Source organism: Boleophthalmus pectinirostris, unplaced genomic scaffold (assembly GCF_026225935.1).
Source record: "Boleophthalmus pectinirostris isolate CB_2022bp ecotype Guang Dong unplaced genomic scaffold, ASM2622593v1 HiC_scaffold_5, whole genome shotgun sequence".
Taxonomy (NCBI): Eukaryota; Metazoa; Chordata; class Actinopteri; order Gobiiformes; family Gobiidae; genus Boleophthalmus; species Boleophthalmus pectinirostris.
The window spans coordinates 20,930,042-20,957,600 of NW_026571404.1; the positions used below are offsets into that span (position 1 = coordinate 20,930,042).

General features: G+C 39.8%; 3 protein-coding genes across 9 annotated transcripts; 2 read left to right on the forward strand and 1 right to left on the reverse strand.

Moving 5' to 3' along the window:
- Positions 1 to 96: 96 nt before the first annotated feature.
- Positions 97 to 13,383, forward strand: elovl5 (ELOVL fatty acid elongase 5). 2 transcript variants are annotated; one of them, XM_020921471.2, is made up of 8 exons: positions 97 to 745; positions 2,546 to 2,605; positions 3,297 to 3,484; positions 6,558 to 6,638; positions 8,148 to 8,319; positions 9,303 to 9,427; positions 9,800 to 9,934; positions 10,536 to 13,383. In XM_020921471.2, the coding sequence occupies exons 2-8, from the start codon at positions 2,548 to 2,550 to the stop codon at positions 10,647 to 10,649; spliced, it is 873 nt and encodes a 290-aa protein (XP_020777130.2). In that variant the 5' UTR covers positions 97 to 745; positions 2,546 to 2,547; the 3' UTR covers positions 10,650 to 13,383. The 2 variants fall into 2 exon arrangements, with proteins under 2 accessions (XP_020777130.2, XP_055019054.1); XM_055163079.1 differs by having other exon boundaries at positions 97 to 2,605.
- On the reverse strand, positions 13,090 to 16,896 carry fbxo9 (F-box protein 9). Its single transcript, XM_020921460.2, has 13 exons — positions 16,735 to 16,896; positions 16,116 to 16,187; positions 15,775 to 15,897; positions 15,613 to 15,670; positions 15,444 to 15,531; positions 15,170 to 15,300; positions 14,437 to 14,551; positions 14,253 to 14,368; positions 14,075 to 14,165; positions 13,922 to 14,017; positions 13,752 to 13,845; positions 13,525 to 13,679; positions 13,090 to 13,448 (listed from the first exon to the last, which is right to left on the reverse strand). The coding sequence occupies exons 1-13, from the start codon at positions 16,735 to 16,737 to the stop codon at positions 13,340 to 13,342; spliced, it is 1,251 nt and encodes a 416-aa protein (XP_020777119.1). The 5' UTR covers positions 16,738 to 16,896; the 3' UTR covers positions 13,090 to 13,339.
- cilk1 (ciliogenesis associated kinase 1) lies at positions 16,877 to 27,278 on the forward strand. Of its 6 annotated transcripts, none has more exons than XM_055163044.1 (14): positions 16,877 to 17,174; positions 18,108 to 18,354; positions 18,813 to 18,867; positions 19,475 to 19,596; positions 19,678 to 19,757; positions 19,846 to 19,978; positions 24,753 to 24,924; positions 25,042 to 25,209; positions 25,281 to 25,649; positions 25,737 to 25,939; positions 26,011 to 26,153; positions 26,232 to 26,348; positions 26,582 to 26,689; positions 26,766 to 27,278. In XM_055163044.1, exons 2-14 carry the CDS (start codon positions 18,254 to 18,256, stop codon positions 26,909 to 26,911), a joined length of 1,917 nt encoding a protein of 638 aa, XP_055019019.1. In that variant the 5' UTR covers positions 16,877 to 17,174; positions 18,108 to 18,253; the 3' UTR covers positions 26,912 to 27,278. The 6 variants fall into 6 exon arrangements, with proteins under 6 accessions (XP_055019019.1, XP_055019018.1, XP_055019020.1 ...); XM_055163043.1 differs by lacking the exon at positions 16,877 to 17,174 and adding an exon at positions 17,485 to 17,713; XM_055163045.1 differs by lacking the exon at positions 16,877 to 17,174 and adding an exon at positions 17,485 to 17,713 and having other exon boundaries at positions 18,170 to 18,354.
- The last annotated feature ends 281 nt before the right edge of the window (positions 27,279 to 27,559 follow it).

Sequence of the window (27,559 nt, forward strand, 5' to 3'; positions counted from 1 at the left end):
CACTGTAATTTGATTCATTAATGAAATTTAAAGTTCCTTACAGTTTAAATGCGTGTCTACACTTGACTACACGCGTCACTGTTGTGGCAAGTTTTTGGCCATAAGATGGCGCTTTTTAGCTAAGCTTTCCATAGTGTTTAAGTTTATACCTTCCAAGTTTGGAGAGCTTATTAACGCATGGTGTTAATGAGTCTAAATAACTACCATTATGATTACAGATGCTGCTAAATGTTTAAAGTAGGTGCGTAATATACACCGGTCGTTGACATTTTAATTTGGACAAGTACACTCTGGGCTTGATTGGTTTTCACTAGATGTGGATATGGCAGGGCGGGCACAGGCATGCCTAAAACTGATTCAGTAGTGTTAAGACAAATGCTTTTAATTTTATTGAATTTAATTGCATGCAAATATTGTAACCATAAACTGACGTATCACGTGAGCAGGGCATGTCACCTCGTCTTCATGTAATCTGTTCAAATTCCAGTTAATATATGACAGGACCATGGCGTGTTTATCGTGTAGCCTACAGCAGTGCTCGGTCCTTGTTTATGTCACCCTTTGAGCCGTGGATCACTACATCACACCGGGTCACCTCGTGGCTGGAACCTCCTGCAGGGCATCGGGCCAGCGCGCGAGTTCCTCCCACTATTTTCCACTGAGCCACAAGGCGACACTGTGCTCAGACTGACCAGCAGCCTCCCCCGCGGTACACAGGCAGCAGGCGTGTTCCCCCGCTCTCAAGGTAAGCACCTTTATAGGACCACATCGCTTTTACCCTCTTTACCGGGTCTGCTTAACTTTGGTACGGATTTCATAGTGTTCCGCACCGCGGCGCGCTCCGTTTGGCAGAGATGCTGAAGCTGCGACTGTATGAGCTTTACGAGCACAAGCTTTACTTCACTGTGTCAGTGTATTGGCTATTAAACGATGTTTAACTTTTACTGAGTTTTCCCCCTCAGTTTCATTTAATCTGTGGCTACGTGATTATGCCTAAAACAGAGGTGGAGACTTGCAAGTCGTGACTTCGACACGATCAGATTTGAGTCACTATTTTGAGGACTTGAGACATGATTTGATCAAATGGACTAAGACTTGGGACGCGACTTGAACTTGAAAGCCAATGATCTGGACAGGACTTGAGCCTTGTGTGAACATGTCCCATCACACTTTCTTACCAGGAATGTAACAGTAACTGAGATAATGATATTGTGTCATCAAATGTCTTAAAATAAAAGTGGGGGCTGTCACAATAAATTAGATTACAAGCTCCATTGCTTAAATCCATTGTTTTGTTGCAGCAACAGCTAAAACAGGGTGAACTAGCCACATAGACCTTGATCCTTTGTCTCTGTTCAGTGCAGACTGCATGACAAAATAATTGTTATTAAGCACTTTTAAATCTTAAAAAGGGGAAAAGGTAACAACTTTTAAAACTTGCAAAACAACGACCTGATCTCACCTCTGGTGTTAACGCACACGTAGACTGATGATCTGATGGGAATTTGCCTCTTATATAACAATGTATAGACTACACTCATCAGCAGAGGGACGTGATGCTCTTCCACTCCTCTTGTTTTAACCAAACGCTCTGTCTGTTTCTAAACAGTGTAGTTATTGTTTGAAAATGACCTTAACATCAGGATGTTTTCATGTAAATGTCTATAGACTTAGGCTGTTGCACAAGTAAACGAAGTACTTACTAAATTTGATGGTTAGCTATTGCGAAATCCAGGAATACAAACTAAGAGAAAATGTACATAGGATACAAATCGAATGAGGCAGGCAGTACTTGATATGTCTTAGTCATCTAATACCTTAAGAGATCCTTAAATAATAGTTTTGATGGGACACGCATAGAGTTTGAATAAACTCCTTGTATTTTATTGGTTGAAGATTCATCTTTGCATCCTGCCATCGTTTATTCTCAAAGCCAAAGTGTCATTTGCTGCTTCTAGCTCTACACTCTGTTGTGGCTCATCCTGCTCTGACTCCTGCAGATGATATTTTGGAGTTGCATCGCTAAGCATCCACACAATAACTACTATTTATTCTTTGTCTGTGTGCATCTGTGTTACTGTAACCCACAATAAGAATATAGTCACATCATATCATATCACATTGCCAGTCAAGGTTATTTTACATTCTTGTCCAGTATACTGTCACATGTCTCAGATATCACAGTAAACCAATGGTGAAGGTTAAAGACTCAGACTGAAAGATCCTACAAAAATATAGCAGAATCCTGTCCAAAATAATTGTTGTATTGATCTTGTGACTGGCCCAAACCAAAGGGTGTTTTGTCTCTCAATGAAATGTTTGCAAAAAGTATTTGCACATTCCATAGCGGCAGCCCTGAGACAAAGTAAAACACATGATAACTGTGCTGAATATGATAACAAATTGCACTGTATCAAGCCACAGTCTGCAGGCAATCTTTGTATTTATACAGAAATTACAGTTGCGGTTAGTTGTCTTATCTTTTGTTGCATTTCTGAAATGTCTTCACTGTAAAGTTGTATTTATTATGTATCTTGTTTTTCAGGAATGGCGACATTTAATGACAACTTGAATAGTCACTTAGAGTCCTGGATTGGTCCCAAAGGTAAATCTTTTGACAATGAATGACTATGTAATAATAAAGGTGCATAGAAAACATTCTTATAACCTCAGCATCTGATCCACACAAACCTTGTTTTCACCTTCACAAGGTAGTGCAGCTGACGGCGTTAAATAGAGCTTACACACAATGCAGCAAAGTAAACACAGATGAAATACAGATAATAGGATAATAGGTTTTATACATTTACATACATTTTTGACCAATCATCATTATTTAAGTAGAACAAATGTCATAGTAACGTTTGACAAAGGTAGTTCAGTAATCATATTTTGGTAGTTAAACCGTGTGTTTGTTTGCACTTGCTTCGGTTTGGTTCTGGATTCAGCCCAATTTAGTCTTAATGGCTTTGGCCCTGTTCTAGTCCTGTTCAGTCCTGTCTACTTCTGGTCTAATACAGGTTTAGCTTTGGGTTTTGTCTGTTACTTCAGGCATGTCCCCTCAGCCCAGAAGTTCATTTGATATATTGACGTTATATTTTTGCTATTAAGAGTTATAGTTTGTCAAGAATCGTCATTATATTATATTGCTAGAGTTACTGCATCCAAATTATTTCTCCATGGATAAATAAAGTTTGTTCTAGTCATAGGAGATGGAGACCCTTGTGGTTATTCATTGCTACTGCAGTACCCTGACTACTGCAGTACCTTGAACCTTCCTTTCTAACATTTAATAGATCCGCGGGTGCGAGGATGGCTGCTGCTGGACAACTACCTCCCGACCTTTGCCTTCACAGTCCTTTACCTCCTCATCGTGTGGATGGGTCCGAAGTACATGAAGAATAGGCCGCCATTCTCCTGCAGGGGCCTTCTACTGATCTACAATGTGGGCCTGACTCTACTCTCCATCTATATGTTCTGGGAGGTAATTTAATTTCACATGTAAACTACAGCATATAAAATGAATGTACTTCCATCAAGGCATTCAAGACATCTTGTGATATCGATCAGACTCTAACCAGGAGTAAATGCTCATTGCTAGGAATCATTCATATTCAATTCCTTCTGTAATTGGTTGAAATCCTTTCCTTGTCACCTCCAACTAAAAGGAACTAGATGTAACCTGCACTCTTACAGTTTTAAAAAGATATTACAATCATAATTGAACCTGGGGTGCCAGTGTCTTAACCTGTATATATATTTTTTTTCATTCTTAGTCCAGGGACAGCTTATACTGCAGCAGTACTGATTAATATTTGGCTCCAAGTGCTGGGGTTTAGGTAGTGAAGATTCAGATCAGAGAGAGGTCTTTTAGGTTTAAACCAACTGGATTTCAGTTGGGTAGGTTATGTTGATGGAATTTAAACTAAAAATCTTGGGCTTGATAGTGTCTTTTTAAAACACCATAGAGCAACTTTAACTCCAGTTCTCACTAAAGCCACTAAAGAGTCTTGTAAGGAAGGACATTTTCCACCTAACTGTGAAAACTGCCTGTGCATACGTTTGGAGATAAGCAAGGGGTTAGTAACTATCAGCTCGTAAGGATAAGGTCTATAAGAAAATTGAATCTGGGCCACTCATTCAACACCTTATTCCAGTCAAACAGTTTACTGCTGTTTCCTTGAAGAGATTTAGTTTAGGCTAGAGAGGAGTAGTTGCAACTTCTTCACTGACTTACGCAAGGTGTTTAACACTATAAACTGCAGTAAAAATATGAGTTTGTGTTAGCATAATTTATAATAAACTGTTTTAAATCTCACCAGAGGGGGTGATGGACAGTACCTTATTCTCTCTCCAGAACTATACAGGGCTCAATATTCATTTATATGTAAACTACCTCCCCTCAAGTGTGTGACGTGAAGATAATTATGTATGCTGACAACACTGTCTTTTGTACCCCAAAAATCTGAAAAAGGGAGGAGTCAGGAGAGAGTCTTCAAAGTGCTTGTCTTGCATTAAATGCAGAAAAGACTGTTGTAGTGTATTTCATTTTAACAGACAGATTCAACTTTGAATTTTTAATATCAAACCATTTTCGTAACTCTCAAATTTAATCTCTCAAATTTTAGACACATGCAAGGGTCAGTGTATTACACAAATATTTGAACTTAATTGTCATGTCACGTTTTAGTATATACATTTAATCTGTATAATTGGGTACTTGATGTGACACCCATTTTTGCCATAATCCCTTTAAATGACTTTGTATTTTCTTCCTCCAAAATTCACCTCAGCTGTGCACAAATATGTATTTTATAAATTACATATAGTTTTTTAAATTTTTTATTTAGGAATCAGTCCCGTGAGTCCTAGTTCATAACTGTGTTTGCAAAAAGGGAAGCCTGTGTACATTATTTATTAATATCACACTTTTATCATTACTTTAACTCTAAAAAAGCTATAAGCAGTTTAATGCTTTAATCCAGAGGGCGTCTTGAGGTGTGACATGAAAAATCACAGATTTAAAAAGACAGTTACACAACAACTAGAAGGAGCTCACCTGTCATTTATGTATCAGGAAGAGCTCAAGGTTTATGGGTTTAAGATACAGAACAAATTTAATAAGTATCATATTCTTTTTTTGTAAAATCCAACTTCTCATGTGCAGGTGTTATGTCCAATGGGGTGACAGGAGTATTTCCTGAGAAAAGCACAATTCTAATAGTTAAAAATGTATTCTTTAAAATGAGACTGTTACATAATTATTAAATCAACAATATAGACGTTAGATGTTAAGTAATTTATTAGAATTTTTTAACATGCAAATTTAAAGTGAATGTCCAGCGGGTTGACAGGAGACGTCACACCACAGGGCATGTTAAAATGTCTAAAATTAAAATGGTTGCGCAAAAAAATTATGCAACGTTTGTGGAAAGACTTCTCTACAGTTGTTGTAGAACTAATTTGTTTTGGAAAATATTTTTGGGATTTTGTTACAAAAGTGTGTCACCCCGCAGGACAGAAGTTACATAGCCAGTCTGGCCCCACCCAGTGCCGCTGTTCAATTTCATTTCTCTCCAGCGACTAGGTCAGGAATCGTAATACACTAGACGGTTTGTAAAAACCCCGGAAGTGCGAGTTCAGGCACCAGCCAAACGGCGAAGAGCCATACATTCTGTGTTGTCAACAATTAACGAGATCGAGGATTTAAAGCTGGAACAAAGAGAATGTTTGGTGATTTTTATCAAACAGAAAGACATTATTGCCCTTCTTCCTACAGTATTTGGGAAAAGCTTAATATACCAGTTAACCCCATTAGCAGCGCATTACATACATCATAACCAAATAGCAGCGATTGGTTAAATTAAAAAAAGTACCCGCCTACCATCAAGCAAACGAATTCTAACACTGCAAGGTCAGATGGTTTCTACGAAGTGAAACCGGTTGATGAATCAGGCTAGCAGTTACACCCCAAACATCAAGTATCCAGTTCCAATATTTACCTGGTCAGGGACTGCAGGTGTAAATTAGCATTAATGTTATAGCCAGTATCTTTTTTGGTTAGTGTGCTGTTTTGCACTGTCCTGGTTCAATACCATAAAAAATACCATGCCATAAATATTTGCTAATCACTAATTCTGCTAGATTTATTTAATCAGCACATTAGATCAAGCACCACGTGTACCTGGATTAGATTAATCCATTTTGTCATATGAACCACTAACCTGCAACAGATGTTTGCCCTTTATAATAGTTTATAAATCCTCTTATTGGCTTTGACAAAGTGACTGGATCAGTTGGTCACTGACCTTCAACAAATCTGTACTTTTAATTTTTGATACAATTACACAATCTGCCATTTCTCAAGTCCATAATTTCACTGCCAGCATCACATTTATGGTGTAATGATGGATGTTATCTGTTATTGGTGACATGGTATATTTTTAGTGGATTCGTATCAGTTGCACAATCACAATAAAAGCCCAGTTATCAGGGTTGATGCTTCATACCATTACTTTGCACACTTTCTAACTGTCTGATTGATTTCTTTCCTTTAGCTTGCCTCTGCAGCGTGGTATGGGAGCTACAGTGTCTACTGCCAAAACACTCACAGTGCACCAGACATTATTAACATTAAAGTAAGTCTCCAAATGTTTTATTGGTCTGCAAATCACAACATACTAGATTAGATTTAATTGAAATATAGAGGCCATTAAATGTTTATTGCATTTTTGAACTGGCAGTATTACTGAAGGTAATGCCAGTAAAGAGTTCAAAGGATTTTCTATTCTTTATTTATTTATAGATGAACCGATGAATATTCTTGAGCTAAATTAACCTACAAAACCATAAATCATCATTTTGAACATTACTTTCTTTGACTTTTTAGTGTATATAATTTAATTCAAGTGAATTGTTCTCATGTCTTTTTGGAATAATGAGGTACAGTAAATTATAGTCGTGTATTTTTAGTACATTGATCTAATTGTTTGATTGAAGTTTACTTTACTGTACTCAAGTTTTCATTTCTCATTAACTTTATTAAAGCAACCATTTGGCTTTTTTTTTTTTAAAGTAAATTTAACATTGTTAATAATTTGCAGGCATGATTGCACATAGATACAGATACAGATAAATTTGCTCTTCCAAAAACACCTCTTTTGTATAATGATGCATTTTCAGTGAATGCCAATGCCTGGATCTTGGATAAAGAGTGTCTTCTTTCCTAATTTATGGCTCTGATGTGGTGCTGCCAGTACCTGTAAATCCATCAGATAAGCCTTAGAGATAGAAGGTCGATTTAATCCGACTTGTGTCATGATCAGGACTGGTCAGTCTGTAGAGGCTCACCAGAAAAATGTGCAGAGCTTTGCAGTTCTGATGTGATTAAAAGGTTTTCATTGTGTTCCTGCTATAGAAATGCCTTATGATTCAACCTGGATTTTGTGAAGACCTATTGGAGAAAAAAAAAAAAAAAAAGTAACAAACTCTAACGTAAAGGTGCAATATGAAACTTTAAAGATGGGGCTCAGTCAACGTCTTGTTTCTTTGGATTTGTCATTATTTTGCTTCAAATGTTCCACAATATGACATGAAACAGATCTACCTTATATCTATTTTATTACAGGTGATTTTATAGCTCAAAAATACCTATAAAAACAGGCATTCTGACTGTGAGCGGGCTTGCTTCTCCACAGATCTGAGTGGTAACTTGTTCTGGTTTGTTCTCCATGATGATAGAAAGATTTAATGCCATACTGTGAAATATTTCAGACATAACAATAACACCTCCTTGAAGAAAAGCAGATGATGGACTCTCCAACAGAAAAGTTACACAATGCACCTTTAACATTTAAATATTTTTGAAAAGATTTATTCTTTTTGATAATTCAATGTCTTAGCTTGCAGTACCAGTTGGCAATGTGTTAGCTACAGCGATTTAGGATAGCAATGAATATCTCCCCTCTCTTCACCCTCTTTTACACGTGCATCTGTCCTGTGAATTAAAGACTGATTAAAAAATTGTCAGGGTTGCATTTTCTTTTTAACAAATTGCACTCATTTGTGAATTTTAACTGGCAGTGCTTGTAGTTTTCTGTATTACATTAAAAGTTGCTATTTTTGTTCATTATTTATTGTTGTTTCAGGTGATGAAAGCCCTTTGGTGGTACTACTTTTCCAAGCTCATTGAGTTCATGGACACCTTTTTCTTTATTCTACGAAAGAACAACCATCAGATTACATTTCTCCACATCTACCATCATACCACCATGCTCAACATCTGGTGGTTTGTCTTGAACTGGATCCCCTGTGGCCACTGTAAGTGCTTATTATTCACATTTTATTCCACTAACCACCAATGTTGGGCCCTAGTGAGTTAAATAATTCAGGCCCTAATGCCATTAGACAGCAGTTTTAGCCATGTTTTACAGTACACAAAACAATGCTTATTGACCAGAAGTCTGCAACTAATAATGCACTGCCTTTACTTGTTGGTAGGTTCATGCATAAAACATAAACATAAAACATAAACATAGAACAGACATAATGTACCTGGACCTGTCACAATAACACATTTTGAAGAGTGATATATTGCTTAAGTAAACTTAGATGATGCATATTATATATATTATTGAATTAATATATTTAACAAATGTATGCCACTGACAATAATCCTAAAGCAGGATTGGCCAAACCAAAAACTATTCTAAATGTATAATATGGTTAAGAAAATATAATAAATAAATAGCTAATGAAACACTTAGTTATTTTGCATCTAAAAGGAATAATAGAAATTATTGAGTCAACCCCCTATGGTTTGTTGTGGATTTTTTAAACTGCTAACAATAAAAACTGGAAAAAGTTGTCTTGAATCAAAGAGTCTGTTTTATTCAGCAATTGTGCAATTACAAAAATATAGGGTAAGACCTAATCCTCATTGATGTATGATGGACACATATCTGGGTCAACAGTCAGCAATGGATGTTATAAACAAGTCAAAACCAGTTCTGGTTCAATACAAGTGGCAGATTCATAGCAAGAACTGATTACAAAGAAGATAGGAGTGATACAAATCTCACTGTAGTACAAACAGATTAAAATATCCTCTCTAGTACTAAGAAAACGTATCCATGATAAATATTAATCTCCAAAAATATTGTTAAATTTTTTCACATATTAAACAATAAGTTGTTATAGTAATTACTGCGACAGTACTTCAGTAGTTCACTACCACAGACGCTGCTTCATATGCAGGTTGTAAAGATTTAGTTTAACTTATCTATTGTCTTCCATGCTGGCAGCCTTCTTTGGAGCCACCGTGAACAGTTTTGTCCATAGTGTGATGTACTCGTACTACGGCCTGTCGTCAATACCAGCCATGCGCCCATATCTCTGGTGGAAGAAATACCTCACGCAACTGCAGCTTGTAAGTTAACTTTTTTTTTGTAATTTTAACCCCTCTCTCCACACTCAGTACAACACAACTCAAAAACTATACAAACACCACTGGGTAAACAAACATCTTCTGTCAGTCAATGCAATTTTTGATGTAATATAACTGATAAATAATTAATTTTACACATTGATTGTTAAAAGATTTATAATTTAGGTTTAGGGCTTCAAATTATTTTGGTGTTTTGTCCCACACATTCAGGTTTATCCATCTATTTTTTCCATTTTAATAGTGAAATGATGTTTTCTCCATCCATTAAAGATATTTTGAGCTGTAGATCGATATTGTCCTATACATGTCTCGGTCACCTTCTCATGCTGTGTACTTCTCATGTTTCCTGCACAGATCCAGTTCTTCCTCACTGTGGCCCAGTCCTCATTTGCAATCATCTGGCCCTGTGGTTTCCCATTGGGATGGACCTATTTTCAAATCTGCTACATGTTTACACTAATTGTATTTTTCACAAACTTTTACTTCCAAGTAAGTAGAAAAATTTAGGACTGTTGCCATAGCAATTAATAATAAAAATTTTCATTGTGACAAAGTCCTCAAAATATATACATAACATAGGAAGCTGAAACATATGAATAGATTTAAACTATAAACTCCCTGAAAAACTGACAAAAACTTTTTAGAATAGGTTTGTGAGTACTCCAAATCTATCAACAAAGGAGTTTCACTTAAATACAAAGTAAATAGATAGTAAATAGTCTATATAATTCATATATCCTGTGTACCGGTACTCTTGGTGTAGGTCTTTCAACCGTCTTAGCAGTTTTTGAAACTTGTTTTACTTGGTTTGGTTCAAACATGTATCTAAACAGAGGCACAGGTGGGCAGATCATTTGGAACATTTCTCGTAAGTTCACACACTTGACACAGCTCTCATTCAGAAACTTATATGATCTTTGAATTCAACTTGTTTTTTCAAAACAGGCCAGTGTTCTTCACCACGTAAAGGACACTGGCCCAAATACTGTCACATTCAAAATAGACATATTGAAACATGACGGCAAAAAGCAAACATGACATTTACAATGTGTAAAGTTCACACTTTTTCTCTTTTTCCCTTTGTTTTCAGACATATAAAAGACGTATTGTTTCCTCAAAGGAGCACCAAAACGGCTCTGGTGCTACAAAAGGACATGCAAATGGGACTGAGACCTACGCTCACAAGAAACTCAGGGTGGATTGATGTTTTGGAACATCTTTTACTTCCTAGCATGTATGAAGTATGAAGCTATGTATGCATTATATTTTTGCTATTTAAAGTCAATAGCTTTTAGCCAAAACATTTATAACACTTTGCACAAAGCCTCAAAGGTAGCAATGCACAATCAAATACTCTTGTCTTATACACCAGAATTTACCTCCAAGTGATGATTCAATCTCAGGATAGGGAAATATGTAAAAAGGGCAAAGATTAGACCAGTTGGTGTGTTGGCAGGTTTTGTTTACACCACACATAATGTATCCAGGGGAAAAGTGTGGTGATGGACTTTATCTCACTCCTCTGCACTGTTGTGTAATATTTAAATTGGCCAAGTGTTGAAATATGATGCAATAATATAAAACATATCCAGTGAAAAAGCAATAAACCACTAAATAATCCTCTAAACAGGTTTTCTTTGCAGTGTAAATGTTGCTGCAGCAAAACTAGAATTTCTGTTTGAATCAATAAAATCTCTCTCCATAGATCTCTAATGATTAACATAAAATGCAGCTATTCTTTTAATTAGCTATTTCAAAGTAGACATTAGACCTGCATCTAGTAATAACTGACATTATGTAACAACACATCAAGTGAAGAACGTTATGTTTGCAGATAAAAGGAATTCACTGTCATATTTGTAAGGATTAACCGAGGAGCAGTGCGTTACACTGTTTTAAATCTAGAGTCTAGAACACCACAGCGCTGTAGTTGTAGCTGTTTAATCCACTTATATCATCGTCCCACCTGAAAGTACTTTTTAAATCAGACTGTTTGGCTGTCCATGGATGTTCAAAGCATTAGTTATTTCTGTTTTAGTTGAAGCTAGTCCCTCCTAATAAAAGTAGTTCACTTGTTTAGCTGTTCACCGTTATAGTGATCCTCGGAGCGTAGTGATATAGAACAGGGATTAACTGTTGCCGAACCATAAAAAATACTGCAGGGCATTTAGTCTTAGAATTCTCATTGACCTACAAATAATTGCATATATATTGTATATTGTACTTATGCTTCAATATAATCAGGGATATTGAAACTTTATTTAGTTGATCATTTGATTCAAATATGTATCTGAAAAGCAGCTTTAAATAATTTGGAACATTTCTCATCAGTTCACACAGTTCTCAGGCTCTTTGTCAGAACACTTGACACTTCTCATTCACAAACACACATCAGAATTCAACTTGTTTTTTCAATACGGGACTGTTCTCATATGGTAAAAAACTTTGGTTTAAACTCTGTTACTTTCAATAAAGACATTTAAACATAACAGCAAAAAGCAAATATCTATGAATCCCAAAATCTATCAACAAAAGATTTCATAAAGGAGAGACATCCTACACTATATTTCGTGTGCTGTTGGTGTAAATGTCTTTGTTTTACCAGAACACATAAATTATGTAAAGCAAATGTTTATATATTTGCTAATCTGACATCTCTTCATCAGTATTTATATTTGGATAAAACGCTGTAAAATCCAGTGTAGAAAAAATTAATATGTACATGCACTGTATTTTAATTATATTTTTTTTACAAAAAAACTTTGAATATATCGATAAAAATACTCTTCTAGAACCAAATGCCTATGTGTAAAATGTGAACCCCAGTGTAAGACTGCACTAAACCAGTGATTCTGTCTCAAACTCAAACCATAACCCTGTTTGAGATTCTGTGTGAGCTGTTTTGCAAATGTCAATTTTCGATTTTTTTTCAGTTGCCTTGACACACTGCTCTAACTATATAATTCACTTTTGGCCATTGCACACGGCTTGGTGAGGAAAATGTAAGAATAATTTAGATATGTGAAAAATCCCTCAGTCGTCCAGGAAGAATCCATGGTAAAGGAGAGAAATCAATGTCAACTGGACAAAAATTTTTAGTTTGGTCAAATACGTTTCGCAGCTCATCCAAGCTGATTCTTCAGTTCTGAAGAAGTTCAAACGTATTCGACCAAACATAATTTTTTTTGTCCAGTCGACAAACTGATTTCTCTCCTTTAGTTATTGTTATTGCGGATATTCGCATTGGGTTATTATTAAAAATAAAATTCTGTTCTAATTCTATAGATAATTACTGGCAAGCACTGGTTGTATTTTTCAAACAAAGCCATAGTTACCATTTACAATATAGATCATATTTATTGTTTTAGTTTTTTTACTGGTCCCTCTATATAAACACATTGAAATAACAGTAATGTGACATGTAGTGTCATGTATATTGCTTTGTAAGATGAAACTGCGAAATAAAAAATATATATATATTTTCTGAACTTAGCTCCAGCCTGATTGTACTTTTTCACTAATAAAAACAATATATTTTCCATGCAGACTGTTTGAAAGCAGTTGTGTAAATTGATAGACTATGAACTGATTAAAAGGTGGTTAGGCGTTTGTGAGGAAAAGGTAAATAAGGCTAGAAGGCTGGATCTGTTCACCACTGTTTATTAGATGTATGCACCATTAAAGATAGAGATACTTTAAACATTCATTAATAAGATTCAAGAAATGCTAATTATTTTAGCTTTGATTGTGTAATATTTTCTGAAATCAGAAAAATAGGTTGTTTCTATAACATAAATCTAAACATATAACGTGCCAGTGTATTCCACACTGCAGTATTGAGAAGAACACAAGTGGTGAATGAACTTTGATGTAATCATTGGTGAAAGCATGAGCTTAGAGTGGCTGGTTTGAGAAAGCTGTGTAACTCTTCACTCGAGCAAAGAAAAAAGGTGTATACATCTGGTCCAGGTCAAACGCTGTCACAACGGTTTCCCCTGTCACTCTGAAAGTTTAACATTAACATTACAACATGGAAATATATAGATTAGTATTTCAGACCCCTTTCTCATCTCTTGTACCTGTATTTGATGTGGCATGAGTGATGGACCCACACCAGCTTATTAGAACACTGGCGCCCCCCAGAGGACAGCTGCAATCCTACATGGAAGCTGTGCTCTGCATCTGGCAAGGGATTTCGCCTAGAGAACCGATTCCTCGTAAACTCATTCATTTTCTACAACAAAATACAATTTAGAAGTTAACTGTTGTCACCTTTTACTACTGCCAATTTTATATGCACACTTACCTCATCTTTTTTCTTGGCAAGAACTGCAAATACTTTGGTTTGATTGTCTGTCTCCTGCGACAGACGGTAATGGCCAAGCAAAATGGCATCCAATCTGCAAAATTAAATGAAAGAAAACAAGCTGGAGTTTTTGCAACGATGCTAATGCATTATGGTCTTTAAAAGCCTACCTTGTGTTCTTGGTTTTTAGGTGAGGAACAATAGTGAGTGGGTCCTCAGGGGTGGTCATCATTATGACCTGTCCATCAGGGAAGAATCGCAGGTACCTGTACCACAAGCATTTATTTAAAATTAAGTTTATGAGATTCATATAAAGGACTTACCTGTAGTATTCAACTTGTTGCCAAGGCCTGTAAAACCCATCCAGTGACTCCTCTCCTTGACGAATATATGATGTTTTGCTGATATAGATTCCTAAAGATGAAAAAGTGTTTGGGAAAAGAGTGTTTACATATTTTGTAGTGATTTAAACCTTCTGTAAATCATTTTAAGAAGCCTAACCATCATAACGAACACGTGGCTTCTGCAGAAACATCTCTCTCCATGAGGTGTATTGTTTGGAGAGTTTTGTCTTTCCCCAGACTTTCAAACAAGCAGAGCGCCAGATCTCGGAGTCCCTAGAAAATCAAAACAGAATTAAAAAGGATGATTCTGGATTCCACACTTGTTAAGCTGCACGTCAAACCTTGCACAAATGTAAAATCCACGACAAACCAAAGACAGCTGCTCCAGAGCTCGCATGTCCAGTTCACTGGACACCACCCAACGAAATATGTACATCACAATTTCTCTTGGCAAGACTGCAGAGAAAACAAGACCTCTTTGAGACTTCAACTGAAGTTTATTTATATAGCACATTTAAAACAACTTCAGCTGACCAATGCTTCACATAAAAGTCAACAAAAACAGAAGAAACATGCAGTACATATATACATATACAGATAACACAGTACATGTGAAAACTACAATTAAACACCAAGATAACCTGACTAGCTAGTACTAAATTCCAGGGAGAAGAGGTGAGTTTTCAGTCTAGTCTTAAACAGCATTACAGACTGAGAGGATCTGACAGGAAGAGAAAGGCTGTTATACAGTCTGGGCACTGCTGCAGAAAAGGCTCAGTCAACTCTCGTCTTGAACCTAGTTTTGGGCACGACCAACTGGAGCTGGTCAGTTCATCTTAGGACTCTGGACAGAATATACAACTGCAGTAATTCCCTCAAATAGACTGGACCCATAGAGTGTAAACATTTGAACACAATAACATTTTAAATTGTACCCGATACATGAGAGGAAGCCAGTGCAGGTCACACAGCACAGGTGTCATGTGTTTTCATCTCTTAGTATTTGTCAGCAGCGTTCTGGACATGTTACAAAGAACTGCAACAGCCCATTGCACCACTTTACAGACAGCATACCTGATATGTGAGTCTGAGCCATGTCCACCTCAGGTGTGCAGAACTTTGGATAGGAGCTTTCTAGTGTGAGCTGCTGCTCAAAATATGAGAGCAAGTCCTCAATGTCACTGTCAGCATCACTCTCCTCCATCCTACAACCAAACAAACACTCACAGTCAGACAAAATGTATTTAATGGTTGCTTGCGTTTCAGTGGCTACAAATGCCCATTTCCATTAAAAAAGAGGTTTGAGATGTTAAAGACAAAACAAATTCATTAAATCTAATAGACTAACATCTTATCTGCATCAGTAGGCCGGCTGTAGTTGATTTTAGACTCAATGTCAGGCACAAGCTGCAGCGCCATGCGATAGTATTTGATGGCTGAAACATAAATTAAAGGCTTCACATGTGTTTCTCAGTGTTTTTCAAATACTAGCAGCTGGTTTATTGGATTGTTGGTACCTTCATAGACTGCTCCAATCTGCTCCTCATGAACGGCTCTTAAGAACAGCTCTGTGGCCTGAAAGCATGGGGCCCCATTGAGGTCACAACTTTTACAGACATTTGAGCCTGCATTCCCAAAAAAGACTTGCCAGAACTGGAAAGATCACTATTAATTCTCACCTTTTCCTCCAGAGCCATTTCTTGCGTCTTTTTCTGCCCCTTACTTTGCAGGTTTTTACCCCTCGCTTCAGAGCTTGGTTTAAGTTCAGACATCCACTGGACTCTGAATGCATTAAGCTCTCCCTGAACAAAACAATAAACTACATAAAGTTACTGATCAATACAGCATAACACAATCACAGAACAAGTCTTAGTGGTTAGAGGTTAGTAGAAAAAGGATACATTCATAGTACCAATAGTTCATTCACTTAATACAACTGGCAAAGCTTAAATACCAAAGTGTGCATGACATCTATATCCAAGTTAAAAATCACTCTAATATTGAATGACAAAAGTCCCACCTGAAGATCTGGGTCTTCTGAACCCTCATCTTCATCCTCCACCGTACCTCCAAAATCTGCCTCATCTTCAGCCTGTTGCAAAAAAAGTCATATCAGTGGCACAGGATTTAAGAAGTTTAGAAGGCCCTCGTCCAGACTTCCGTATAATCTACCTCGATGCTTTCAAGCCAGGAAGGATACTGTAAATAGCATGTTGCTGTATGTAACCAGTCCTCCATAGTCCAGCCTGACTACACTATGTACGGCAGACAGTGGCAAGAGTACATGCTTTACTGTAAAACAGGACCCACAAGTATCTGTAATGCCTCGGGGTATCGCAAACTAGTCGAGTGATTGCAGCTATGTTTAGTAGGACACAATCACACAGTTGAATATTCTAACCAAATGTATTCCCATGGAGCAGACCAATTGCTTATTGAATGGACACAATGGGACATGCGCTCTCATGATGATAAACAACGAGGAAACATGAAGAAGCAAAGCCACAGCTAAAAAGTAGCCATAAGAGGAGCTATCTTTAGATGCGGATGACAGGTGACGTAGGCTAACACAGCACATCAGCTAACTAGCCAGTAAGCCTGTTAGCTTATTTTGGTCAGTAAAAAACACAGTAACCCACCATGACAGCTTGGCCAGTAGTTTTTGAGTTTGCAATTCCCGGTCAAAACGTTGCGTTTACAGTTCACGGTCGGAGAAACGCACAACGCAGCCAACATATTTACGAGCTCGCAGGAACGCAGCCATTTCGCTGAGCAGCCACGAACCTCTGAAACGGGAAGTGAACCTGGAGCTTACGAAAGATAAACAAACAGGAACAGTACTTAACAGTACTGTTCGATTATTACACTAGTACGTACACTATTATAAATTACCAAAAACAAAACAAAACAAAAAAACAACACATGACATATTTACTTAAGAAGATGTTTATGGAACTATGATCATGCCATCTTATGTCAGCATCAAGTCCCTCGAGGGCGATTTGGCGAAGACGCTAGTACTAAAAAAAATCCAACTAAAACACCATACACACAAGTTTCAGCCACTCATCCGTTACCTGTAAGGTTACAGCATTTTAATTTAAATGTATTTGTATGTTTATATTTACTATTTTATTTGATTCGATTTTATTTGATTCTATTGGATTTTTTTATTTTTATTCTATTTAATTAAAATAAAGGTAATGGTATTTTATTTTATTTATTGTTATTAGTTGTATTTTTGTTTTATTCAATTTTTATTTTATTTTCATTTTATTTTAAGTTATTATTATTATTATTATTATTATTATTATTAGTAGTAGTAGTAGTAGTAGTAGTAGTATTATTATTATTGTTGTTGTTGTTGTTGTTGTTGTTATAGTTATATTTATTTATTTATTTTTATCTGAAAGCCGAGCTTTTCGTGAGCAGTGATTTTATTTTCAGGATGACATGAGCATCACTGGATGGGAGCGAATCAAAGCATCGCGAGATTTTCGTTTTGGTTTAACAGAGTCTGTAGTGTACACAGTAAATCTCCTTGTACTGGGCTAGAGCAATTAGTTAATAGAATGTGACGCCTTGGTTATGTTCTCCCGTGGATATGACACGCGTGGGGTGAGCATGAGCTGTTTATATGATTTTATTTGTGTTTTACGTGTCGAGAGACCTACTGCGTCTGTCCAACTGTGTAAGCCGTGTATTGTTTTGTAGCTGCTGGGCCAAACGGCACTGAGATTTTTATTTTGTACAATATCGTAACAGAAGATGCATGCGTTTATAAATAGGCCAGAAGATTTACAAATGAACGCTATTTCTTTTATTTCCATTCAATACAGTGGTAAGCGGTATTTAACCACAAGAGTGTCCGACTCTTTAGTGGCTTCCTGCCAGTATTAACACATAGATGGCCTACTAATATATTAATAGCTTGGGGTATGCTAGCATTTGGGAAGCATGTTTCGATATACTGGGTATCAGGATTCTGATATGTTTAATATGTATTTTTCAGGTAGTAAGAAACAGTCCAATGGGTCCTACAGCTCTGCCTGAAGTGTTCTGTTGTTGCCACAGGAAAATCTGGCTGCATTCAGCAACAGGAGCACAGCACTTCCCAATTTCACATCCAGCTGATGGTGATATGGAAAACCACTCACAATGAACCAATACAGTAACATCAGACAGCTTGGAGATGGCACCTATGGCTCGGTCATCCTCGGCCGGAGTCTGGAATCTGGAGAACTTGTAGCCATTAAAAAGTAAGTGGGTCTATGAGAACAAAGCAGCAAAACTGGGTTTCAGAGTTATGAAAATCTTGCACTGTTGCCATACCAACAGTTCCGAACAAAATTTATATTTTGAATGGGCAAAAGTCCTGAAATTATCACATGTAAACCATAAAACCCATGAATAGAAGGACACATCAGTTGGCAAACTACCTCAAATTTTAGAAAAATTTTTAAAAAACTCAATACCAACTGCAAAGAATACCTAGTACCCCCACAAAGTCTAGATTTCTTTGTGATAAAAATCTGACTTTTTATAATTCATGTGGTATCAATAACATTCTCTAAATAAGACAGGGTCCTATTAATATACTGTGCAGGACAATCAAAAGAGGAACACGTGCTCAAACACATATTGTTATATAACATGCCATATTGTTTACACCAATATTTCATGTGGTTGTTTAATATTTTATTTTTATTTCTTCCAGGATGAAAAGAAAGTTTTACTCTTGGGAAGAATGCATGAACCTTAGAGAGGTCAAGGTAAACTACTTATTAGTACTATATTATTTCTAACACAGACTCAGTAATTAAGCTGTGATTTTGATTAAGTTCAGCCTTATGTCATGTCCATTTTATTCTTATATTATAATGTTGCTCTAAATTTCCTCACAGCGAAAAGTCACACAGCTGAGTCACTAAAAGTAGAAGGTGATTTTTATGTGCTGTTGGCTCCCTGACCCAGGCACCCATTTTCCATTAGATACGGCAGATTAACTAAAGTGGCCACCTATACCCCAGCAAATATGTAGACTGCGAATAAGCATGTAATAAAGGCTTCGTTAATTTATTATTTCAGCAAATTCTCATATTTGGCATGAAAAACAGTATTATGCCACTGCATGAGAAATCTATATCTACCCAATCAATTAGTCTACAAGTGCATTCCTTCATAAAATCTATGCTGTTCCCTTGGCAAAATTTTGTGCATAAATGAATATTTTGAAGCTTTTATTAAATAATTGTCTGGACCTGCTTCTGAATCCCCTGCAGTGACCCATGTGTTTTCTCTTCCAGCATGATTAGTTTGCCTATGAATAAATTGTACTACTTTATTATACGCATGCTAATTGTATCTGCTTGTTTCCAGTCCTTGAAGAAACTTAACCATGCAAATGTAATCAAACTTAAGGAGGTAATCCGGGAAAATGACCACCTGTACTTTATATTTGAGTACATGAAGGAGAATTTATATCAGCTGATGAAAGACAGGTCCATATGAACTTCCAAAGAGTATCATTCACATTCAGTTTTATTCCTACACTGATTTTTTTTTTACTGTGATTTTTGTAGGACTCGACTGTTTCCTGAGTCTGCTGTAAGAAATATAATGTTCCAGATACTACAGGGTCTTGCATTTATTCATAAACACGGTTAGTACAGAATGTGATGTAACTTCTGTCACTGATCTATTTGTGTGTATTTATTTCATGCATGGATTTTGTTTTACTCGTCTTTCAGGGTTTTTTCACAGAGACATGAAACCTGAGAATCTTCTATGTATGGGCCCTGAGTTGGTTAAAATTGCTGACTTTGGTCTTGCACGGGAGATTCGTTCTCGTCCCCCATACACTGATTATGTATCAACAAGATGGTGAGTTATGATCAGATAAGACGTTTTTTAAACGCTTAGTTCAATTTCATCCCTACTAACCGCCAGAGGCGGTGCTTCAAGCACTGGATGATCATCCTTGCGCATGCGCAGGTCGAGAAATTAGTAACAACAAAGTCACCCTTGACCGCCGGTGGCTCAGGTGAATCTATATAATCACGTGACACCGGAAGCTCAGTCCCTTTTCACCTTCTCGCACGCAGGTTGCATGGTGGATGGGTTGCAAAGCCTTTTGCTATTTCCACTTATTTTTTTTGTTATCGCTGCTTGTCGCGTGTAGCCCCGTGACTGTACAACAGTCGGTGCTGCGAGTTCCCTCGCCCTCCTGGGGCTGCACAAGCAGTGGATCGGCCTACTGGTGTCCGTTGTGGAGGTAGGCTGCTCTTATTTACATTGGTTTCGCCGTAGCTACACGCTCGGTAGATTTACGTTGCTGTTTTGACATAGCCGCTTTCGGCTTGTGTTTGGTTTCCAACTTAACTCTGATTCATTGTTTTTTGTTTTGTTTTGTTTTTTCGGATTCGCCGCGTTCGGCTAGTTCCTTCACTTTGTTTTGTAGCCGTATATTGGCGCGGCTACTACATTATTGATTAATACTGTCACTGAATAGCCGCATGCGCTTTATTCTTCGTGATTATTGCCAGTACAATTGATCGGCGTGGGTCTCTAGTGGCGTTTCCTGCTCGACCAGACCCTAATACTGAGCATCTGGTTTAGGATATGGCGTTGTTGGCGGGCCACTAGTGGCGTTCCCTGCTCGACCTGACCCGGCCTCGTCTTCACTGGTACACGCTGGATTATTGCTGAGTCGCTAGTGGCGTTTTCTGCTCGACACGACTCCAGCTTACGGACTTCTGGACTTCTACCTTATATTGGGCAGCGTTACGCCGCTGCAATGCTAGAGTCTTTATGTTGTCAGTCCTGTCTGGCTCCACTACAGCCTGATGATGGGCATGACCTGTGTCCCGCCTGCCTAGGGGAAGAACATCTGCAGGAGGCCCTCACTGAGGATGCATGTTCTAACTGCAGTATTTTGTCCCGGCCTGTACGTTTGGACCGTTTGACTGCATTCCGGGAGCCTTCTTTCTGGATGATTCCGCGGGAACTTCGGACCTCCTACCGGCTGGCCAGCCTCTTAATCGCAAGTGACATTCAACTGGGGAGGAATGTGTTCCACGTAAGAAGCCCAAGAAGAGGGTTCCGGGGAAGCTGTCTGCTAAGGTGGATACATTGTCATCTGAATTGGCACAAATGCAGGCCTTAATTCAGGACCTTCAAGCGGATGCCAGCCGTGTGGTGGCTCCCCAACAACGGCAGGATGTGGCCTCGGTCTGTGATGATGCCATGTCTGTAGCGGCCTCTGACACCCATTTTCAACTGGGATGTGATGACCTGAGTTCTAAAGTCTTAGACTCAGGGTCCCTACGCTCTACCTGTTCTCAGGCTGGGAGCGATGAGTCTGTCACTGCAGCGATACGCACAGCTCTTGGCCGTTTAAAACTGGATGTGCCATTGACTGAAACGGCTCCTTGTAGTGCCTTCTTTCGCCGGCAGTCTGCCACTTCTCACTTTACAGTTCCTCCCTCGGCAGAGTATGTAAAGGAACTTCATGCCTGTTGGACAGATACTAAGGTACTCACAAGGCCTACTTCAGATTGTCGGGCATTGGCAGCGATGCAGGATCCGCACAAGTTTGGTCTGGGACACATGCCAGCAGTGGAGCCGGCCATTGCTTCACTTATTGTTCCCCCTGAAGAGACACTAATGCCCGGTGTGCGTGACCACAATGCCGTGTTACAGACGATCTGCTCTGTAAGGCATACGATATGGGAGCCCGCATGGGTCGAATTGGGAATTCTCTGTCCCATCTGCTGCTTGGCCTGTCTGTTTCATTGGAGGCTGTTCCGGTGGACCAGCCTACGCAAGGACTTTTCGATGCATCCTTGCAAGCTTTCGCCCTCATGTCGTGGGAACTTGGGCGTCTCTTGTCAACATTAGTTCAAGCCCGGCGTCAGGTCTGGTTGGCACAGTCCCCTCTCTCGGAACCCAGTCGGCGAACATTACGGGGTGTTCTTGTTCTCCCAGGAGAGTTGTTTGGCTCCGCTGCCCTGGAAGCCTTGGAACGTACGGCACAGGCTATTCGCACAAGACAACAGTTTGCAGGGCTTCATAGACAAGCCCCTCATCGGACAACCCCGGTCGCCCCTCCTCCTTCTTCTCAGAGGTATCCAATGCAGCCCCACTCCGTTGCTGTACCTCGTGGTTCGGATGCTGGGACTGCTCCACGGGCCCAGACCCGCGACTCCCACCCTCCTTGGTCTCTCCAGCCCAGGCGCCGCCCCCCCAAGCCCTGCAAGGGCCAGGGGGCAACCAGGTGAAGCTGTGATACCGGCGGTGGGATATTTTGCCCCGGAACAATTTGATTACTGGGCCACCCGCAGCCCGGATACCTGGGTTGTGGCTACTTTGTCCCGGGGATATCAACTACAGTTCCGCCGCCGGCCGCGTGTTCCTGGTCAAGTCAAGATCACGATTATCCAGGACGCAATAAAGGCACAGACACTGGCTCAGGAAATACATACCTTGCTGGACAATGGCGCGATAGTTCCTGTGGACCCCCTGCTGGATCCGGGGGGCTTTTATTCTCGTTATTTCCTGGTACCAAAGAAGACGGGCGATCTGCGTCCAGTCTTGGACCTCAGGGGTCTGAACATGATGATCATTCAAGATCATTCAAGATGTTGGGTGTCAGGCAGGTCCTTCAAGCAATACTCCCTGGGGATTAGTTCACATCCATGGACCTGAAGGATGCCTATTTTCATGTCCCCATTGCTCCTCACCATTGGAGGTTTTTTCGCTTTGCTTTTCGAGGGGAGCACTTCCAATTCAGGGTCCTTCCATTCGGCCTATCTCTATTCCCTCGCGTGTTCCGCTGCCCTGTCCCCCCTGCACGTCCAGGGGTTAAGCATTCTGCCCTATCTGGACGATTGGCTCATCTGTGCTCCCACCCACATTCAGGTCCTTCAGGATACGCAGACACTGCTCAGGCACGTGAGCAGATTGGGTCTACAAGTGAACATGGTGAAGAGTTGTTTTTGTTACCATTGCAGGTGACCACCTTTCTCAGGATGGTTCTCGACTCACGGACAATGACTGCACGTCCTTCACCCAAGCGGATAAGGGACATTCTAGAAACGCTCTCGGAATTTCAATGTGGGAGGGCACTCCCTTACGTGAAGTTCCTCAGGATCCTTGGCAAACTGACAGCTGCCTCAGCTGTGGTTCCCCTGGGGCTCCTTTCCTTGCGCCCTCTTCAAAGGTGGCTCAATGGCCTACACCTGGACCCCGCGTGTCATGCCCACAGAAGGCGACGACTGCTTGTCACCTCTCAATGCATGGCATCCCTGTCTCAGTGGAGGAACGAGGAATTCATGTTGCACGGCGACAGAGGGCAGGACCCAGTCTGCTGCCGTGTTTCCATGGTTCTTACTTTCCTGCAGGAGTTGTTGAATCAGGGACGTACGCCGTCTACGCTAAAGGTATATGTTGCTGCCATTAACTGCTGGCATGCAGGACGGAATGGCTCTAATGTTGGTCGTAACCAGGATATTTTGGTGTTTCTGAAAGGTGCTCGCCGCTTGTGTCCACCCAACCGCCCTGTTGTCTCGATGTGGGATCTTTCTCTTGTGCTCGAGGCCCTGCAGGCTCCTCCATTTGAGCCACTTGCACAGATCGACCTTAAGTGGCTTTCGATGAAGACTGCGTTCCTGTTGGCCATGGCTTCCGCTAAACGGGTGAGTGAGCTACATGCGCTGTCTGTTCACGAATCCTGTTGCTGCTGGCATCCTGATGGCTCTGGGGTTTCCCTTTGGCCTGATGCAACTTTTGTTCCGAAGGTGCGTTCGTCTACACAGCACACTCTGCCACTACAGCTTTCCCGTTTTGAGGCAGGAACTCCTGAGGAATTGCTGTGTCCCGTACGTGCACTCCAGGCATATGTTCACTCCACAGCTTCTGTACGGAGGTCGGATAGCCTGTTTGTCTGTTTTGCTGGCTCGCGTAGAGGTCTGGCCCTTTCAAAACAGAGCCTCGCGCACTGGATTGTGGGAGTCATAACAAAAGCATATGCTTTACAGGGGAAGTCGTTGCCTCTGGGGTCCGGTGTCACCCCACGAGGGGCCTCTCGACATCATGTGTCTGTCCATGGTGTGCTGTTAGATGTCATTTGTTCGACAGCTTCCTGGACCTCCCTCAACACTTTCGCAAGATTCTACAGGGTGAACGTAGCTTCCCCACACCCACTGGAGGGGGTCCTCCGGCGACACTCCTACATCACAGTGAGGTATGGTTTCTCTTAAGTTGACGATTCCTTGTGACCTTGCTGGTATTCATCATCTAGTGCTTGAAGCACCACCTCTGGCGGTCAGTAGGGATGAAATAGAACGATAGTTACGACTGTAACTGCGGTTCTATGAATCCCGGATGACCGCCAGAGTGCCCGGTCCCTCAGAATCCTCGTGCTTTCACGAGAAGGATTGAGGGACTGAGCTTCCGGTGTCACGTGATTATATAGACTCACCTGAGCCACTGGAGGTCAAGGGTGAATTTGTTGTTACTAAATTCTCGACCTGCGCATGCGCAAGGATGATCATCCAGTGCTTGAAGCACCGCCTCTGGTGGTCATCCGGGATTCATAGAACCGCAGTTACAGTCGTAACTATCGAAATTTAATGTCTGTTCTGTCCACTGTGAATAGGTACAGGGCTCCTGAAGTGCTCCTCAGATCAACATCTTACAACTCACCCATTGACCAGTGGGCAGTTGGTTGCATTATGGCTGAGCTATATACCCTTCGACCTCTTTTTCCTGGTTCCAGCGAAGTAGACACCATTTTTAAGATTTGCCAAGTCCTGGGTACACCGAAGAAGGTATGTGTTTTAGCATATATAGCGTTGGTAAAGTAAATTTCTGTTGTGTGCTGGTCCCATTCAGTTTAATGTCTCTTTTTGTGTGTTTCAATTTAACAAAACTTTTCTTTTCCTTAGAATGATTGGCCTGAGGGGTATCTTCTAGCAAATGCCATGAATTTCCGTTGGCCACAGTGTATTCCAAGCAGTCTGAAAACACTCATTCCCAATGCCAGTCCAGAGGCTATCCATTTAATGTCAGACTTACTCCAGTGGGACCCTAAGAAGAGACCAGCCTCAGCACAGGTGTTCATTCATTTACGTAGAGACCAAGGCATTATGCAAAGATGTGTTAACACATGTTGTCTGTACTCAAGGCTCTCAGGTATTCCTATTTCCATGTGGGCCAGGCTTTGGGAACTCCTCAACAAATCTTAGAGCAGGGTAGACCCCAGCCGAACCTTGTGCCAATGGAGCCCCCATTACAGGCTCACACAGTGATGCAGCAGCCCCTGCTCCTCAAGCCTGTGCCCCCCTCACAGCCCCCTCCAAACCAGCACTGCTCCTCCAGACCCCTGCAGCAGGTCCAGCCCTCCCCTGTATCTGCCGCTGCTCAGGCTGCCATTTACCAACGGCACACAGATCTGCTCCGTGAGCAGTCTAAGCACATCCTGAACCCAGAGCCAACACAGGGCACAGCACAAAGTCACCTCCCCTTCATTGTGGACAAGGGACCTCAGACCAAGGTGTGACTCAAACATCATTATCAAACATCTCCATGGAGTGACTTTCACTCAAGTTGACGGGCCTGCATTATTTCTGTTTTTGTACAGACAAGGGAGCAATCAGAGAACACGAATTTACCAAATTACCATCTGAAACCCAAGGGAGGTCGTCGCCGGTGGGGCCACAGCACAGGACAGCATAAAGGGGATGAGTGGGAGGACTCTGAAGACATTGACTTGTCTTTAAGTGTTCTTGGAAAATCTAACTTCTCCACAGAAAAGTCTAGACACGGAGATAGTGCCCTCCCCAGGTGATGCTTTAAAAACATTTATTAAGATTTCAGTTTCATGAATGTATTATTATAATTTTTTTTTTTAATAGATACAGCAATGCTCTGGATTATAGTCGTCCTAAAGTGCAGGATGATGGTCCTTTGAATTTAAACAAAACCGCAAACTACCAGGAACCTTCAAGAACTGCCTCTGCCAAACAGCATTACTTGAGACAGTCAAGATATTTACCTGGTAAATGATTCAGTACCTAATGGTTGTGTCTTACAGTGCTATTGGATTCTAAGACTACATGTTGATTTTTTTTTTTAGGAATTGCTACAAAAAAGAATGTGTCTCTAAATGCAAGTAAAGACTTCAGTAATAGCCATCTTTGGGGAAACGGCACCATCCCATTTGGTGGCACTTTACCAAGCCGAGGTGCTCATGGTAAGACCACACCTTGAATTTTACTCATGAAGTTTTTATCATTTCATAATGACTTGCAGTGAATATTTATCATAGTTAGTTAGTCAAGTGGCAGTTTGTGAAAAATATTAACCATATATTCACCAACAGTGTCTGTTTTTGTAAAATCTTCATTTTACTGTAATAAGCAGAGTAGTTTAACCTGCTGTGTGCACTTTTACTGGTCTACATTTTTAATTATATATCTCATTTAGGTACGAACACAATACCAGGAGGATATTTGCCATCTTTTTACAAAAAAGATATTGGTTCTCCAGGTCAAAGAGGGCCTCAGGTTTCATTGGTAGAATCAACAACATCAAGTGAGGATTTTGCAAGAACACTGAATAATTTTTGGTGTTTCAGTTGTAATTACACATTGTCTGTCATTTATTATAGATTATGCAACTTGGCGGTCTGGGCGCAGTCATTTGAGCAGTAACATCTCATTGCCCACCAAGAGCACACTGGGTACGCTGCCTCGTGCACCAGTTCAGTCTATCCATGGACGCACGGACTGGTCTGCCAAATATGGACACCGCTAGTTGCCTCTTTGGGGCTCTGAACTTTGCTCCTCACATGGTTATGGCACTACTAAAGAACGCCTTTACCCCCAAAGAGTAGGTTTAGTGGTTTTGTGTACATACATCTTAGCACAGCAATAAATCTGTTTCATTGTATGTACTGTGGATGTTGTGAGTTATAATATAAAGGAACATTTTGTGTATGACAAAATGCAACCAGCCAAAAACTTAAACCTAATTGCTCTTCAAATGTTTTTTTCTTTTCTACTAAAATGTAAAATAAGTATTGCCTCTGGTTAAATTTGTATCTTTTATTAGTATCATAATGCAGTGCAAAATGCGAACTGAGGCTCTATGTGCAAAAATGTCCTAGAATTTAAAAAAATTTCACTCATTTGACTGAACTGATTTTAGTGAAATTTGAATCTTGTTAAACTCCCTGCCCTAAAGCCACTTAATGTGCAAAAATGGTTAGCGCCCCCTACAGATTGAAACAAAATTTAATATTTTTGTTGTTGGAAAATTTCTGAAAATTTGCACAAAATTAAGTTTGGAATCACAATTAAAAGTCAATGTAACTCATGCCATTTAAAAAAAAAAATTTTTTATACATCTGTAGCAATGACCAAAACACATTTTATTCCAAATAGTAAAATAGCCAAATCTCAA

Bases quoted from the DNA above. Each gene is read 5' to 3' on its own strand.
- elovl5 (XM_055163079.1), top strand. From the start codon at position 2,548: ATGGCGACATTTAATGACAACTTGAATAGTCACTTAGAGTCCTGGATT. The intron at 2,606-3,296 runs GTAAATCTTTTG...AACATTTAATAG, and splicing joins GTCCTGGATTGGTCCCAAAG to ATCCGCGGGTGCGAGGATGG. The intron at 9,935-10,535 runs GTAAGTAGAAAA...CTTTGTTTTCAG, and splicing joins TCACAAACTTTTACTTCCAA to ACATATAAAAGACGTATTGT.
- fbxo9 (XM_020921460.2), bottom strand. The intron at 15,532-15,612 runs GTACCAACAATC...TTTATGTTTCAG, and splicing joins GATTGGAGCAGTCTATGAAG to CCATCAAATACTATCGCATG. The intron at 13,846-13,921 runs GTAGGCTTTTAA...TTAATTTTGCAG, and splicing joins CTAAAAACCAAGAACACAAG to ATTGGATGCCATTTTGCTTG.
- cilk1 (XM_055163041.1), top strand. The intron at 23,791-24,132 runs GTGAGTGAGCTA...TATGCTTTACAG, and splicing joins CCATGGCTTCCGCTAAACGG to GGGAAGTCGTTGCCTCTGGG. The intron at 24,339-24,752 runs GTATGGTTTCTC...CACTGTGAATAG, and splicing joins CACTCCTACATCACAGTGAG to GTACAGGGCTCCTGAAGTGC.